Source organism: Penicillium diatomitis, assembly GCF_028827545.1.
Source record: "Penicillium diatomitis strain IBT 30728 chromosome Unknown utg000001l_segment0_segment0, whole genome shotgun sequence".
NCBI classification, from domain to species: Eukaryota; Fungi; Ascomycota; class Eurotiomycetes; order Eurotiales; family Aspergillaceae; genus Penicillium; species Penicillium diatomitis.
This window is the reverse complement of record NW_026623173.1, coordinates 2438678-2455769: the sequence shown is the minus strand read 5'-3', so window position 1 is coordinate 2455769 and position 17092 is coordinate 2438678. Positions and strand designations below refer to the sequence as shown.

The following is a 17092-nucleotide window of genomic DNA, read 5'->3' as shown; positions in this document are numbered from 1 at the left end:
ACTCACCCCATGAGTAGTGGTGGTGATGGTGCTGGTTTTGGTCTTCCCGTCACCGCACCTGATTCTGGTAGTAGATCCAGGCGCTGCTCTCCCTCTACCCTTCCAGATAGGTCTCGGGCCGCTTCGATTCGGAGCCGCAGTCGGTCTCGCACGCGACGATCGCCGTCTTTCCGTCCGCCAACCGGTCCTCGGGGCCGGTCGCCGAACCGAGAACCGCGCCGAGACTCTGATCACCTTGGTCCACGTTGGTCCAACGATGACCCGACGGAGAGACCGGCTCAGATTCCCACCGGTCCCAGTCAACTGCGCGATGGGCGATCGTCAAATTCGATTCCCACGCAGCCCAGGATCGCCAGCATTCAGGCTCCGCCGTCGGGGCCATCGCAAGGATTGAAGATGGGTGCAATAGGGCCGGGTCGCGGTCCTCAAAACATGTCTTTACTGTCCGCGCCCACGCGTCCTCGTCGCGGGCATGGCTCTCGAGATGATCCTTGGCATGGACCCTCCATGGCGCGCCGTGGACCACCTCCGGCGCCAGCGGGACACGGCCCTCCTGCTGGCCCTCGAGCATCATTCTCATCTTCTATGTCCGGTGGAGGTGGTCATTACCGCCACTCGGGCGCCCGTCAGCATAGCACTGCGTCCGCATATTCGTCACCCGGACCGAAGCCTCCCAATCATCTGTCCGGGTTGAGTGCGATCATTCCTGGCGGCAAGTTGTCATCTTCGATCTTGGATCCGCCCAATGAGAGACGTCTTGCGCAATTGGAAGCGGATTGTGAGAGGCTCAACGAGCAGGTCTTGGAGATTCAGAAGATCAAGCGAGCTGGCTTACGCGATTGGGACCGGTTGGATCGGGAGAGTTCGATTTGCGCTCTCAAAAGCGAATTGGCCGAGGGCCATCTGCAGCGCATGGCAGAAGAAAACAGCATTGCCGGCGGTATTTCGTTCTGATTGAAGAACCCCAGTATGGACTTGGTCTTCGGCAGCGATGTGCATGCTCTTCTCTTCTTTCAAGTTGGGACCGTGTGGACCACTGCTGGCGTTCGCGGAAGAACATATTTACGAGAGGCGTTGTTGGCTTTATTTTGTTTGGGTAGGGACGCAGGAGCATGGCATGGAACTGTATTTTTAGTGGCTGGGATGGGTTTCTTGAGTTAATTGTAAGCCTGAGCTTGCTATCTTCTACTCGCCGAGTCAAGTAATCCGATTGACGCTTTATGTTTTTGATGGAATCTGACACCAGCGATCGCTGGTGCTCGCGCCGGTGCTGCACTACTCTGAACTCATGTCCGTCTCCAGGTGGATACGGACTGGCTGCTCGACGCGGCAGACCAAGTTCGTCATCAGGTATGTCGACTCCGAGTCACTACTTCTGGGACAAGAGGTCGATCCAGCAGACCATAATCTGGACGACCTGTAGAGGCAAAGACTGAAAGTCCGATGCGATAGTCCAACAACAAAAAAAAAATAAACATTCAACATGCTGACAAGCGTTCAACAAGCACTCAATTGCTATAACCTTCAAGACGGAAAAAGAGTGTCTTGGCTCCCGTACCTGATCGGCACCCGGCCTTTTTCTGGTCTTCGTGTCAACAACTTCCCCGTCCCGCGTCTTTGCGATCCACACTTACCTACCCTTCCGTTCACTCTGGGCCCTTTCATTCCCTTGTCATCCCTACTTCTCCTAGCCTACAAACTCGGTCGTGAGTCTTGTCGTCAGCACGCCTGACTGTAAAGGTCTTCTTCATTATATTTTGGCTGTGTTCAGTCTGATCGATTCCCCTAATTCTTGAGCTGCGCTCCCCACCTTCACGATGAATATCTTCCGGTTACTAGGTGAGCCCGATAGCAGGCGATCACAAATGATTGCACCATCTAGCCTGGAGGCGCTAATCGACGAACAGCGGATTTCTCCCATCTGACCTCCATTTTAATACTTCTCCAGAAGATGAAGTCATCCAGCGTAACGTTGCTCCCTCTTCTTCGAATCTGCGCGCGCCCGATTCCGCCAGGGCCACGTTCGCTTTCTCTAACGTCACAATAGAGCTGCTCTGGCCTGTCATTCAAGTCGCAAGTGCTGTATTTCATAGTGTTCATCACGCGCTATCTGGGTAAGCATGGCCTCAACGGTCCAAGCCACTTCCACGTGCGCTGCGAATTCAATCGCTGACGCTTCATCGCCACCAATTTTGTTTAGATCTCTTCTGGACCTTTACCGATTCGCTATACCTGACGACCTTCAAGCTGCTCTTCATCGGCTCCTCCGCATACATCATCTATCTTATGCTCAATGACTACAAGCCCACCCACGACCCCAACCTTGATACCTTCAAGGTCCAGTACCTGCTGGGAATCAGTGCGATTCTGGCCTTGCTATTCCCTCGCGACTACCGCATCTCGGAGGTTCGTGACATATACCCGCAGTGGCCCTGTGGATCAGGAAACCCATTGCGTTGCCCGAAAATTTCCATCTCTGAGTCAGGACTGACCTGCATTCTCTCTCTCTCTCTTTTTCTTCCGACAGATACTCTGGACCTTTTCCATTTGGTTAGAGTCGGTCGCAATCCTGCCGCAATTGTTCATGCTGCAACGCACTGGAGAAGCGGACACCATTACCACCCATTATCTCTTCGCCCTGGGCAGCTACCGCGCTCTGTATATTCCTAACTGGATCTACCGATACTTCACCGAGACCAGTTTCCACCGATCCTTCCAGCCGGTCACGGTCATCGCCGGCATCATCCAGACCCTATTGTACTCGGACTTTTTCTATATCTACTACAACAAGTAAGCAGCTTCTGTGTCAACACGTGGTGTATTGAACACTTGAATACTTTCTGACGTGACATTGTGGGAAACAGGGTATTGAAGGGCAAGAAGTTCTCCCTTCCTGTTTAAGGGAGCGCGCCGAGCGTGTTCTTCTCTGTGATTCCCCTCGCCGGGCGGGAACACCGGGTCAATTTCAAGTGTCACGACGATCAAGTTTTATGCAAGAGAGCAAGCGAAAAAAGAAGACGGCTGGGGGATGAATGGAGAGAGGGAAAGTGCTTGTATGCAAGATTGTATACGTTCTTTTTCTGTTTTTGGGGGGAGGGGAGAGGGTTGAATGAGTGGCCAACTCTGCCAAGACCGGCGATGATCTTGCATGTTCGCTCACTCGGCTCGCTTTTCAGATAATCTTTGGAAGAGATGCAGTCGAGGGTGATGTACCACGCCGGGCAAATGAGTCCGACTTCATTTCGTGAAGTGACAGCCCTCTTCGCTTTTTTTTTGTCTGTGGTTGGTGTTTGGTGTCATCTCTGATCATGTTCCTGGGCTGGTTGATGGGATTCTATACTCTTTGCTGCTGATCCATTGTTGAGGGGGTCAAGATTCAGTCCTTCCTCGAGAATCAGTTTGGCGATATGTACTTTTACGATTGCGAAGGCGGAAATTCAAAACTCTAGAGCGATCTGGTGATTCTATCTAAATCAGGCCGAATTCGGTTGGGGCACAGTCATCCTGGAAGGTACCTAATTCAATTTGTAGTCGCATTTGCCGTCCATTGTCAGCATATCCAGTATATCAGTTCCGAGAGTGCAGAATCTGCGCTGCAATAGAGCCTGCTACAAATGACGTACGAGTGAGATCCTCGTGAATCTGCCGTCATCTTGTCAACGCGAGCTTGTTTCATGAATCGCGGATGACTAATCTGGGGTAACGTGGATGTTTCAGAGGGTGATGTTGAAGATTGGGTTTTCGAAATCGTAACATTGTAATTGTAGGAAGTAATTCGGGCTCACTAAGTTGCAGATCGTCACACTCTTGCTCGCGAAGATCCCTTCCGCCAAACGCTGAGAAACTGGAATCGATTTCTCTACCAGTATGGAGCATAAAGCAAAGACAATAGACATACCCTTGGTCTTCGTCAATGCGTAGGCACCCTCCGACTCTCATTATCCCTCCTCCGAACTACCTAACCTCGCATTGCAATAATTTCCAATCTTCTTTAACCCTTTCCAACCTCATTTCTAATCTTCCGAGTCCCCATTCTCCATCCCTCTATATCTACACATCCTCGTCTACCATTTCCTCCGCCAAATCGCAACACCACTTCGTTTGACAGGGCAACCACGGACCACAAAGCCCTACCAAAGACCTATTCTAATTTTGAAGGGGATGACTTACATGTTAGCTCCCTAGGTATGTAGTTGAAGCCTGATCGACCCACTTTTTTATTCTTATCCCAAACCACATGAGACGTTGCCGAGACAAGACTATGATTTGGAGAGGGTGAGCGGGAGCAACGAATGATTTCAATGTAGCTGTAACTTGTAAGTATGTGACTATTTGTAGATAAGAATATACGCTGTGAATTTGATTGAGCAGGTCCAGTTTTGTAGAGCATTACTCGTCGCTTCAGTGTGTCCGGATCGAGTGGGACTTTCCTAAATAGGTGTACCTCGATATGTAGATGTAGGTCTTAAATGGAACGAAACACAATGGACTCGGGTAGTCCTTGCACCTCCTTTTCTGAACTCATAAAAACCAAATCATAATTTTAAACATGACTTTTTCTTTCCGTACAAAATCGACGACGCCCCAATTCTTGAAGTCATTAAAAAAAAGGCGGGAGGGTCTTGCGTGCCCGTGATGCCATCCATGCTACACCCTTTTTTCTTTATCCTCGCCGCGCCAGTCCCTCATTGTGTCTTTTCACATGCAATATCCTCCCCTGCCTAAACCTCACCGAGTGGATGCAATTGCTTTTTTTTTTCTCAAATATGAAGACGCAAAGACCAGGAAAACTCTATCCACCTCTTTCTCCCCCAAAACTACCCAAACACCTCGAAACCTTCGACATTGCCCAATGCACCCTTTAGACATAATCGCAGCAAAAGGAACAGAAAAAAAAAATCAATATTCACGATGGCCAGACTCCCCATGATGAGAGGGCACATACCCCGTCGCATACCCCAGTTGCGAGGGTGTCAAGGCCATGTCTTCCGCAAAGGGATCCAACCCCTGCGCCATGGAATGAGAATGATGAGTCGGGTTCAACCCGGAACCCGCTGGGTACGAGCGCAGCGCGACAGCCGATCGACTCTGCAAGTTCTGCGACGAGGAGTCAATCCATGCATTGTGGCCGTGACTGTGACTGTGACTGTGGTATTGACCCATGTAGTCCGACTGGGTGGGAGTTACCGTGCCAGTTCCGGTCCGAGCTCCAGCTCCCGGTGCAGTGGTATGAGCACCATAAGATGAGGAAGAATCTCGCTTGACGATCGGTGGAGAGGGGAGTTTGGGAGATCGAGGAATCAATTCCAGACGGGGAGAGCCACGGCGGGAGTTTGGAGGAGTGAGACGAGATCCGCCACGACGAACTTGGCAAGTTGGACAGATTTTGACAAAGCGCGAGATGAGTTCTTTGGGGACCCTGGGAAGTAGAACAATATCAGCATGGGTATGTGCGTCTGGGGCGTTTGAGCAAAACATCTCGGAAGTTCTTCATCTCAGCCTCGGGTAATATTATGAAAGGGGTAACAGATATCCAAGTATCTATATCCCTCCCAACGAGAAGAAAGAAAGGCAGAATGGACTGACCAGGAGTATATGCGACGAACTTGAGCAGAAGTCTTGTCCCGACCCCCATGTTGACACTGTTGATGAGCTCTGGTGAGAATCTTGAAAAGTTTCTCACGAATCGCGACAGGCTTGCCTTCATGGCAGATCATTTTTCGGCACTGAAACATATTAGATCAGAGGAATTTCAGGATCGAAAAAAAAAAAAAAAAGAGAAAAGAGAAAAGTTGCCGTTCCAGCAGCTCAAGTGCACTAGACGGAAGGAAACTTACATCGGTATTTCCAATCCCTACGGTTTGAAGTTTGAACATCTTTTTGACCCAGAAGCTTGAGCGTCAAAAGTCAGCATTGGCCAGTCTCTATTCTGGAAACCACGATATGGAGCCAGAAGACCAGATAGAAGGAATCAAATGTCAGAACTGAGGTAATGAACTTACCGAAATTGAGCCGATTCAACAGCTGTATCTTTGGGATCAATCAGGACAGTGCGAATGTTTCGTGCTCGCTTCGAATGGATCAATGCCTTGTCCTGCTTTTTGACAGAGAGATCGTCCACATAGCTAGCTCGGAGTACTACGTTAGCTGCCGTTGTGACAGTCCAAGAGTTGAAGATTGTCTGTAAATTTAGCAACGGAAAATACACACCTTTGCATCAATTGATCGAATTCCTTCACATCCGGAAACCCATCCAAAGCTGGCACAACCGGCTCCGACAACATTGTGCCCTCGTTTCGAGACTCCTGACTCTCAATCTCCGTTTCGCTCAGGGCATCTCGGAGCGGCAAGTACCTAGGGGTTTGCATATACCGCGACTGTGCCATATACTGCGAAGGAGCATGCGATTGCGAATGAGAATGCTGGTGTTGATGCTGATGTGCATGATGGTGAGAGTGCAGTCTCAGATCGTCTACCATGCTCATCGACGAAATCGTCTGGTCCGAAGCATATTGCAGGTGCTGAATGCCCGGCGACAAGGTGGCTTGTTGCCCATATGGAGAGCTGAATTGGGATCCATAAGGGTTGTAGGAATGCGATGGGAAGTGATACGAGGCTGAAGAAGCTGCGGTGCCAAAGTCATGATGACTGCTATCTGGGTGGGTGTAAGGATTGGGCACGTTCATGGGAGGATTCATCAATCCGTAGGAGTCATTTGTATCGGGGCGTCGGGAATAGTTGCTCATCATGAAATTGAAGCGGAGGAGGGGCCTTTTTGTCTTCTTTTCTCGCTTTTTTCCCTCTCGTGTCTTTCTCTTGCCTGTACACTTTTGTTCTCAGGCTGTCGGTCTTTTCGGAATGTGTATCACACGAATAGAATCTTGGTCAAGTTGAGATTGCAACTGAAACGAACAGATCGACTCGCAACGGACCCAAGAGAGGAGTGTATGGCCTCGCCAGGAGAACAGATCCCTGCAGTTATAATCTGAGCGCAAGTCACAGCACGGTTTGTATCGAATAGAGAAAGACCGGCAACCAATAGACAATGGAAGAAGGTTCTTGGAAACGATGTAAATCCTGAACGACTGGGAAGACTCAAGGCCGAGGCACTCTAGACGTCTTGAATGAGATGTCCAATGTCGAAAGTCGAAGCTGGCGTCTTGATCGTCTTTGAGGAAGAGGCAAATCCGGAATCAAGCAACAAAATTGAAAAAAAAAAAAAAAAACAGGAGATCACAAAATCAGCGAATGAGTAATTAGTTCATCTAGAGCATGATCTTCCACAAACAAGTCGACGGTGGTAAGAATGAATCAGCCAGGTCAAAAGTGAGGGCGCAACATCTCCTATTAAAAGAAAGATTCCATGGATAGCAAGTTCCTCGTTGCATTTCTGCAAGGTCCATGTCAGTTCCGAGTCGATGCCCAAAAGGCAAAAACATGCACGCAGCAACTCAAGCGGCACGAGACATCATCCCTCCTTCCGGGGAGTGTTCGAGGCAAAATCCAAGCCAGAAGTGGATAGCTTGCCAACGGTGAGGATGATCCCTGAACAATCGGCAGCAGGTGGCATGGTACAAGGGGCCATCGAATGAAGCATGACAATCATCCAGAAGGACAGGAAGGGAACACAACCCCCCAAGAAAGAAAAAAAAAAGCAAAGAAAAGAATAAATTTTTGCAAGGCATGGAGAAGCTAGAACGAGTTCGGTAATTGCTCTGTCAGGTACGTGCAGCAAGTTAAGGGCAGGTTAGGTCGGACTGGAGATGCAGCGTGCATGGAGTTGAAAAGCGCAAAGGGTGAACCCAACGCGACGGAACATGGGCTAGAGAGCTGGGAGAATGGAGAAATACTCGACCCGATTCCGAGGAAGAGGACATTCCAAGAATAGAATCGAGACAAGAAAGAAACCAGAGTAGAACAGCTCGTGCCCCAGAAGAGAAGAGATCACGAGATCGACAGGAATGTGTATCGGTTCAGAGTGACTCAGTGGGTGAATGGAAAGATACACCCACGAACAATCTCCAATTAGGTTCAGACTCAAGTCAGAAGAGTACACGAGTGGTCAAGCCCAGCTTTGTTTTAGATCGTTCACGAAACTCAAATACTCTACATCAGCCACCATGGGACAGCGCATGATGACTAGGGTTCGTGGTCAAGGAATCTTCCCGACCCGCCGAGCAGAGGGCAACCGACAAGCGCAAAAGGAGTACCATTTCAAAAAAAAAAAAAAAAGAAGATGACCAAGTGTGGAGAACAGCAGCACTGCCATAGAGTGAACTATTAGTTGGCGTAGACTAGTCGTCGTAACTACTATGTGAACTAGTAGTAACTTAAAAGACTACTGTATAAATGTAGTACTTGACGGGTAGAAAAGCGCTTCATCATGTGACAAACATTTCTCCCCAGTTCCAACTTCCAACCACCAAGACGAGCGCCACGATCTACCTCTCGAGGAGCCTAAGTTTTGGTCACAACCCCATACTCTCAAATCCAGCTCGCCTCAAGAGGAGACCGTTCACCCACACCACCGTCGTTGTCATCCTCCTCGTGGAGAGAAAAAAACAAAAGGCCACGTTGGGCTCGTCCGAGGCCACCTATGAGAGTGAGAAAACCCCCCCCCCTCCCAAAAACCAAGAGGTGCGCCTCCTCTCGGGTCGGGCTCGAGCAAGTGTGTCGCATTACATCGCATCGCATCGCATCGCAGATCGCATTGTTTTGTGTCGCGACAATGCACCCAGGGGACACAATTAAGTCCTCCCCGACCTTGGACAGCGAGAGAAAGACGAGTTGAAGGGACAGCCAGAGGAGCCCTGCAATCATGCCAACAAGCTCTCTTCACGGAACACGAATCTTTTCTTCCGAGAGGCTGGCCGGCTGATCAGCCTGCAACGAGGTACATGTACATTTGGTGATTCTACTTAGTACTCGCTAGTAGTAGTACTATTACCAGTACTACCTACTATACGTAGTACCGAGGTAGTATACTTATAAGACCTAGTTCGTAACCCACCGATACTGTATTTCGAGAATAACATGAGTCGTTGAAGTAGGGACCTTCTACCGACAAGTACAAGAACCCCCCAGAATAGGGCACTGACAACACAGCCAAAGAAAGAAAAAAAAAGAACAATATTACCGGAATAATTCAAGAACCCCACCTCGGCCAAACATTATGACGGACCATCGTGTTCTTTGACGCTGGAGATGTTTGAACGATCTAACGCTTGAACACTCCCAAAAATCTGACAGGGGGGGGGGGCTTGAGTGGCTGGAAGCTCTTGCTGCTGCAGGTTTGCCTCCCGTCAAACAAAGTCTGATTAAAGATTGCTCCGGCACCTGGAAAATCCAAACAAATGCACGTAGCCGACGCCGGAGGGAACATGGATGCTGATCTCAGTTCAAGGAAAGGAGATTGTCATGAGAGGACCTCAGCACCCCATATCCCAGAAGGAAGAATGATAAGGTGAGCATCCTCGAAGAAGCCAGAAAGATGGATAGCCGATTTTACACTGGCGAGATGTCACCAATGACTAATAATAGTATACTCCTCACGACCTCATGGGTATGATCTACCACCGAGTCGTATCCTCGGGAGTGAGGAAAGGCGCGACGGTTTTCTGTCATCCCGGAGCCTAACAATCAAGATGCAGCCAGAAAAGCCGAACGTATAGGAGGTCAACGACCAACTGGCATCGAAAACGCACGTATGAGGTAGGGTGCACTTGCAGTCTACGAAGTACAGTGACTACCTACAGACTACAGTACTTATGTACAGTATAACCACCTGCATGTACCGGACCCGACCTCCGAAGCTCGAAGCCTCGTGGATGATGACGATTCACATGGATACGAAAAGGGAGGAGCCAGAAAGGGGCAAAGAAAGGAGAATAAAGTTCCGCCAATCTATCCCCCTCAATCCCACGTAGAAAACAACTACACAGAACGGCAGATACTTGACCGAGCAAAGAAGTACACACTTCGTCGCGGGAGCGAGATAGAGAAAATGTCAAGTGAGGCGCAAAGGCGCAGAGGCGCAATTTAGCGGGGAGAGAAGCAAACTAGTAAGAAACTGGGGCCGATCAATTCCGTCCCCAATCAGTTGTTCACAGTAAACCACAGAGCTTGGGCTTAACGCGCCAACGCATTCGTACCAAAGTACTCTGCCTACCTCATAGAAGGTATTACCCTATCGTACTCGGCTGCAAATCGTCACCGCTTACATCATCCCCGATTCGTAGTGGTAGAGGTACTAAGTCGTAGAAAATTAAGGGACTTAGACAACAAGCGTCCCCAAAACATAAAAGAATTGCGGTCCTACAGCCTTCCCTTCGCCTTTTCCATACCCGAGGCGAAGCCGAGAAACGAGGGTACCTATCAGTGGCGTTCAGATTCGGGTAGATTGTCATAGAGATGCCTTCCATAGCCACTTGTATCCTGTAGCTCTCCTTTCCTTCTCTTTTTTGTTGTCCCTCTCTGTATGCCTACCTAGGGCAAGCCTCCTGATTTCTTTTCCAATGTAAATGTGTCGTCATGATCAGTGCACAACAAGCACCGGATCGAATAGGATGATGTCCAACTTGATCGAATACGTCCGTCGAGGGCCTCGCAGGTGCATACTGTCATTGGCCAATGTCTTGCCAAGTACGTGTATGTACACTACAGCCCGCGGAATGGCAGGATGGTCTGCGTTTGGTCCAACAAGTATACCGAGTCGTGGACAAGTGAGACAAGGATGCTCAATGCTGGGCACTTGACACTTTGACGTGCATGAGAGTTCCTGATGTACCCGCGCTTAACGTAGATTCTCCATCTGTTTACTGCAATGTTGCACCTCGTGATGATCTTGGTCCTATACGTTGCAAAAGAGTAGATAGGAGAATAGGAGGCACAGGGTCTAGGCCGGTCGTAGACTATCTGCCAAAGACCTTGACTCTCGAAGAGAAGTGTCAAGCTACATCGATATGGATCTACCACACTTCAAGATTGAAAAGGACCAAAAAAGAGAAGCAAATCCCCTCCCCCTTAACCCTCGCTCAGTCAAAATCTAGTCCAGCACCCGGTGTAACGATGCTGCCTCCCGAACCGCATCGCGCGCGCGCGAGTCAGTCAGTCAGTCAGTCAATTACTCTCGACTCTTCAACTCTTCCCATTCAACACGTTAGCCAGTCTTCCCAAGTACATCTCATGCAATGAAGACAAGGCAATGAGTCTACAAGGATCTGGAAGCCACAAACAAGCCACTTCTGCAGGGCCAAAGTATACAAAACAAATTCCATCCATAACAATGACAAATTACCAGGAATACACTCTGACAGTCCCCGACAAGCTCAGTCAGAAATGAGAAAGGAGTGGCCGAGAAAGAAAGAAAGGTCAGATAAGCTTGAAACACGAGTTTCACCCTTCTCTTCCGGCGGCCGGTGAATAGACCCCGGAGGATGGAGACGTGGATCTTCCTTGTTCTTGGGCATTGCTGCTCAGTCAGAAAGTCAAGGCAGTGGTGAGGGCGAAGGGAGCTTACTCTAGTACTGAGCCCGGCGGCGTGGTCATCCTCCAACCAAGCTCACTTTATTACAGTACTCGAGTGGCTCGGAGTTCTGTGCTTGACGTATACATGTGGCAAATGGATCATGTTTGGGCGTGGACCTCGAATGAGGTTTCAATTGAACGGGGATCCTTCAGTATCTGTACGCTAAGTTCTTGGGTAAAGAACAATTAGGTGGTACCACTACCACCAGTATGCAGTATGTACCTCTTACTACTCACTAGTCACTCACGATACGACTCAGAGAGACGCCCTACAGACTCGGCGATACCTTGACGCCTTCAAACCGTCCATCAACATCCAAGAACAAAGAGCACCCCAGAACGGAGAGGCTGGCCTGCAACTGACAAATTCAACAACTTCCCCGAAACCACGTACTGCATGCAGGTCATCCGCAACGGCCCAGCGAACAAATCCACCCAACGCCCCGAAGAATGACAATGTGTCGAACAACCACTTTCGTACCGAGGTCGCTGCCTAGCCACCTGCTAACTCACCTTACGATCTTACTAGTATTCTACTATATTTTATTGGAGCATCTCACCTACTCATTCACCTACCTACCTATGTACCTACCGACCTATTGGGCTCTACTACTTACTGCCAGGCGAGGACGGGGAAAAGAATCAACAACGGACAGGTACCCAACTGGACCTGGACCTGGACCTGGACCTGGACCTGGACCTGGACCTGAATCGGGTGCTTGATGATGTGAACACAAGTACGTCAGGGCCAAACTCATACTCGAGATTCCCATTTATCAAATTGGAATAGGGTGCTTTACCCTTATCTCCCGAGAACACACCATCGTCAGATTCCATTGCATAAGTGGGTTATTGTGCTCGATGCGGTATGTAGTAGGTAGTAGGTACAATGTACTGTACTGTAGACGAAGAAGGATGCAGAGGAGGAACTCAGGAAGCATATAGGATACGGTACACTCGATCATATTAAGAACGAGGAAAAATGGTCTTGGGCGAGGCGCTGCGTGGGAGAGCCCCAGGAGTATAGTTACATGACATGATGACGCCGAACAAGGGGGGGGGACAAAAAAAAGGGAAAGGGTTCCCTCTCAAGTGCCAACAGTCAAACAACCTTCCAAGAACAGTAAAAAGTCCACACGCCACCATTTTTTTTCCCTTCTCCCCTGTTTCACCTGGACATGATGGTAGTAATAGAATAAACAGAAAGAAGCAAACACATTATAGAACCACCAACTGGTAGCGTCGTAAAAGTCGTTGAGCCAAAGATCATCATGGCTATGGAAGGACATGGGTAAGAGGGGAATAGGATCCATGTCTTTCGCGTCATATATCTCGCGTCATAAGTTCGTTCGTTGTCGGGGAAAGCTGGAAGGGCCAAATTGTCGAATCGGCTTGGAGCTTGCGCTCACAGTGACAAGATCAAGAACCTCTCGTCTTCTCCATCAACAGTCTTTTCGCTGCTGGGTAATGAATTATAGTCGGCTCTCTCATCGAGATCGCCTCTTTCAGATTGATCCTTGTAGGATATTTTTTTTCGCGTGAATTCCCCCCCCTTTTTCCTCGTTCTCGGAGTGCCAATCATTTGACATCTATGCAACCAAATGTCCCATCTCCTCGGCCACCAGATCGCGAATGGTCCAGCGCCATTGCTGGTCGTCAGCGCCTCGAGCAGGCCCAACCCATCTCGCCACCTTCCGTCTCCACTTCTCTTCCTCCGCACGCTGACGTCGAATGAACTCTGGTCCAACATCAAATTCTTCCGTGATGGGACAATCGTCAGATGACTCGCCTGCACTGCCGTATTCGCCACCAGGCGTGTTGGGCGACAGGTTGCCCATCGTGCCCGAGTTGCGGCGAGTGGGAGCAGCAGTCTTGTCATCCTCCAGGTCATCCAACCCAGCAAAGACATCCTCCTCGTCGTCGAGGGGTCCACTACCGGCAACCCCCGGTTTCAGAGCAGATGCTTTGAGCCAACACATGCGCTGAGGATCAAAGACCATCCCGCCGACCGACTGGACGTTATGTAACGGACCCACGTTGGCGATGAGAGCCGGTGCCGGTTTCGGTGATTTAGGCGCAGCCACCGTGTCAAAGTCATGGATCAAGTTCTCATTGCCTTCCCAACGGTACGTCGATGGGTTGTACCGCATCCCTCGCACGGCTACTCATCATGATTAGTATGTCTCTTAGAAAAATTGAGAGCGGCAAAATGTTTCAGCGGGAGAAAAAGGAAACGGAAAAAAAGAAAAGAAAAAAAAAGAACAAGAGAAGAACACAGTTCAAATCCAGCGAGGAAAAGCAAGGAGACAAGGCAACGAACGCCAGGAAGCCGGGGAGTTGCGCTGTTCTCGGGAACTTACATTTCGTTTCATGCACTCCAGACCCGAGAGGCTTGATCAGCTGGGGTTTAGACGAAGACTTGGTCACGGGTTTGGTCTTGCGGCTTCGTACAGACGCCGAACCAGGTGAAACGCGCGGGACAGCCGAGTGGGGTTTCCAATTCGACGTCAACGAGGTCAGTGGGGTGCTCTGGTCTCGGCTACGCGAGTTCAGCGAGGCAATCCGCTGCTCACGTGCATTCCGAGATGCATTGGTGTCCTGAGCGAAGCGCGGAGTCGTCTTGAGCGGCTTGGTAGCCGACGGAGGGCTCCATTGGGTGAATTGCGCGGTAGGAGATTCAATAGGAGGTGTAATGCGGCTTTGGCTGAGACGAGCCCGTGCGGTGCGAGGGGCCCCTCGCCCAGCAGGGTTCTTGGTGAATTTGCTCTCGAGCGACGCTGAGGTGGGGAGATCATCAAAGACCTCTAATTCTGTGCCATCTCCGAAATGGCGTCGTCGAGTCGGTTTCGTCAAGGTTCGCTTCTTCGTGGTGAGGCTGCTGCTGGATCCCGGGTGATCTGTGCGGGTCTCGTCTAGACTCAATCGCAAGTTCTCGGGACGCGATGGTCGCGACAATCGGGAGGTAAATGGGCCTTGCGTTCCAAGCAGATCGCCCGAGCTGTCCGAGTTGCTTCGACGGGAAGGACGATAACTGTGGAGAGAGGAATTCTGAGATCGCCGTTCAGAGGCAGCAGTGGACAGGTACGGCCCTTGGCTTCGACGGATTGAGCCCCGTCCCTCTTGGGTCACGGTCACGGTCCGTTCCACGGGAGTCTTCGGTCGGGGGAGGGAGATACGTGTGGATCCGCCGGCATACGATGGAGGAGTCTGCTGGGATGCCAACGAAGACGCGGACGACGCGGCTCCGCGGATGGAAGGTAAGGACCTCTTTGTGCGAAGCTGGCGCGATAAGGGCCGGCGTTCTTCGAAGTTGGAGGAGGAGGAGGAGGGGAAGGAGGGAGACTCTTTGGGAGTACGTGATCCAAGAATTTTTCGACTGGATAGACTGGGCGTGGGTGATGGGGACTTGGTACCCGTTGCGGGCATACTGGACACGGAGGACTGTGCGGAGTGACCGAGTCGAGATTGGGAGCTGCGAAACCTGGAGAGCGGCGCACCACTCTCGGAGACGGTCTCCAGATGGGTCGAGCGCGGGCGTTCATGACCGGATAGTCGAGGGATTCGAGTCTTTGGAGAGGACTCGCCGACGGTGTTGGTGAATGTGAGGGTGGTCGCTGGCCGACGAGTGGGACTGGTGGGCAATTCTGTTTTACATTTGACGTTGGGGTTGAGGTTCATTTTCCCCTGTCCAAACACTCTGCCATGTTCAACTTCAATGCCAGAAAAGAAATCATTATCCTCTGCCGGTGGCGTAACTGGTCTCTCCGCCGACCTTCCCTGTCCCGTAGTAGATTCTGGAGCCGTTTGGGCTTCTTGTCGACGCCGGAGCGAAGCGTGAAAGTCCACTTGACCCTCTGGGAACAAGATTCCGTCCAGACCATCCTCCTCGCTTTCAGCGGTGAGACAGCTGGAGACGCTGGGACTGGCGATGGAGATGGAAGAACTAGGAAGGGATCGCCCGTCCCGGGTCGTCCCACCCATACGAACACCGATACTGCCCTCGGACCAGTCCAGATCGAAGTCGTCCAAGCCGGGGCTCAAGACCTCGGCACGGGGCTTCTGGTGGCTCAGCTGCAGAGGTTGATTGTCCGTGGGGAGTTCGAAATCATCGTCAAAGTCATCAGCATCGTGGTCATCCGCAGGCGATGATTGGACGAGGGACTCGGCTGTCCTCTTGGGAGAGCGAGGCGCGGGCGCTTTAATCGTTGGCACGTCCAGATCGACGTCGATCTCGTCTTCATCCCGGAAGCGTGACAGAGGCACAAAAGCGGCCTGTAATCGGTTAGACAGGTCAATGTCCCACTTGGGAGCGGTGGAGGGTTTCACGGGACTGGTGGCCGTCGATGCGAGGTGTCGTAGTGTGTCCGGGAAGGTATTCTCGCGTGGCGTCTTGAGTTCCAGCACCGCGTCCGGGCTGGGGAGCTCGACATCCTCCGACCAGTCGTCCACAAAGGTGCGTTTGGATTTGCGAGCTGAGAGACGTTTGATGGCACCTCCAATGAGGGCCGAACTAGGAATATTGGAGGGAATGGGAATGCCGGCATGCTTGGCCGAGGCCAACGCCTCTTCCTTGGCATGGTCGTCGTTGTCGTGCAGCAAGACTTGCCAGTCCTCCTCGCCCAGGTTGGAATCTAGATCGGAGCGAGCGGAGAGACGCGATGAGATGGAGTCGCGGTGTCCGGACGGGCGAAACGAACAATTGACGAGCGAGCCGGTGCTGGAGGCGGTCCGGAATTGCAGACCCTCGCTGAATTGCAGATCATCATCGTCGTCCCAGCACTCGATCACTTCGTCGGATGCATGCGGTCGGGTTGGGGGCTCGAGTGGTAGCTCCATGGTGGAATCACAAATGCTCGGTAGCGACCTCACTGCCGGGAAATGGCGTCTCCGCACGAGATTCCGTCAATCGAATAATAGAGCGCCCGACTTCACGACGCTCACATGGACACTGGGTCAAGATGTCGGGTCACGGACAACCATGCCGCACCAAACCCTCGTGAAGCGTATGAAGGAAGGTTCTTGCTGTACTTTCGTGCTCTGCTGAGGTTGGGCTTGCTCGGGCTGCGAAAGAGTCGAATGGTAGGTTAGGGGATCGACAGGATTGTACCGTAGCTATGGTGGCATGTGTCGTCGATCGCAATATTGGAAACTTGGGGTGGGAGATTGTTCTTTTTGAGTGGTGTGAAACCAGGCTAGGGATCGGGTCGTTGGGCGTGAGACACACGTCGCGCGTGTCGCGAGAGCAGGTGGAAAAAGTCGAGTGAGGGCCACGGGCTCGACCACCACAGCAAGACAACAATCGAGACCTCCCGAGGCGCTGGTCCGTTGATTCTTGGGGGAAAATCAAATCCGTGGAGTGAGTTGGAAGCAGTGTTCGGTCATTCAGAGAGGAAGAAGTAGAGGTGAGGGTTGAGGAGGAGATGGAGAAGAAGGCGGAGGAGGAGGGTGAGAAGGAGAAGGAGAAGGTAGTAGTCGTAGTCGTAGTCGTAGTCGTAGTCGTGGTGGTGGTGGTGGTGTAGTTAGAGTGTGCGTTTTCCAAGGCTGGAATTTGAGGAGGGAGGGTGAA

General features: G+C 51.1%; 4 protein-coding genes across 4 annotated transcripts; 2 read left to right on the top strand and 2 right to left on the bottom strand.

Annotated features, from left to right (window-relative positions):
• Nucleotides 1–9: 9 nt before the first annotated feature.
• Nucleotides 10–954, top strand: N7539_000721 (uncharacterized protein; the record flags this gene model as incomplete). Its single annotated transcript, XM_056930325.1, has 1 exon — nucleotides 10–954. The coding sequence occupies one exon, from the start codon at nucleotides 10–12 to the stop codon at nucleotides 952–954; it is 945 nt and encodes a 314-aa protein (XP_056794618.1).
• An 863-nt stretch (nucleotides 955–1817) lies between these two features.
• N7539_000720 (ER lumen protein-retaining receptor) lies at nucleotides 1818–2901 on the top strand (the record flags this gene model as incomplete). Its single annotated transcript, XM_056930324.1, has 6 exons — nucleotides 1818–1839; nucleotides 1908–1966; nucleotides 2048–2114; nucleotides 2201–2406; nucleotides 2528–2790; nucleotides 2865–2901. The coding sequence occupies 6 exons, from the start codon at nucleotides 1818–1820 to the stop codon at nucleotides 2899–2901; spliced, it is 654 nt and encodes a 217-aa protein (XP_056794617.1).
• A 1998-nt stretch (nucleotides 2902–4899) lies between these two features.
• N7539_000719 (integrase zinc binding domain-containing protein) lies at nucleotides 4900–6746 on the bottom strand (the record flags this gene model as incomplete). The annotated part of the gene is made up of 5 exons (XM_056930323.1): nucleotides 4900–5419; nucleotides 5587–5726; nucleotides 5838–5892; nucleotides 6003–6125; nucleotides 6211–6746. The coding sequence occupies 5 exons, from the start codon at nucleotides 6744–6746 to the stop codon at nucleotides 4900–4902; spliced, it is 1374 nt and encodes a 457-aa protein (XP_056794616.1).
• A 6369-nt stretch (nucleotides 6747–13115) lies between these two features.
• Nucleotides 13116–16362, bottom strand: N7539_000718 (putative cytokinesis regulator (Byr4); the record flags this gene model as incomplete). Its single annotated transcript, XM_056930322.1, has 2 exons — nucleotides 13116–13687; nucleotides 13887–16362. The coding sequence occupies 2 exons, from the start codon at nucleotides 16360–16362 to the stop codon at nucleotides 13116–13118; spliced, it is 3048 nt and encodes a 1015-aa protein (XP_056794615.1).
• Nucleotides 16363–17092: the final 730 nt, after the last annotated feature.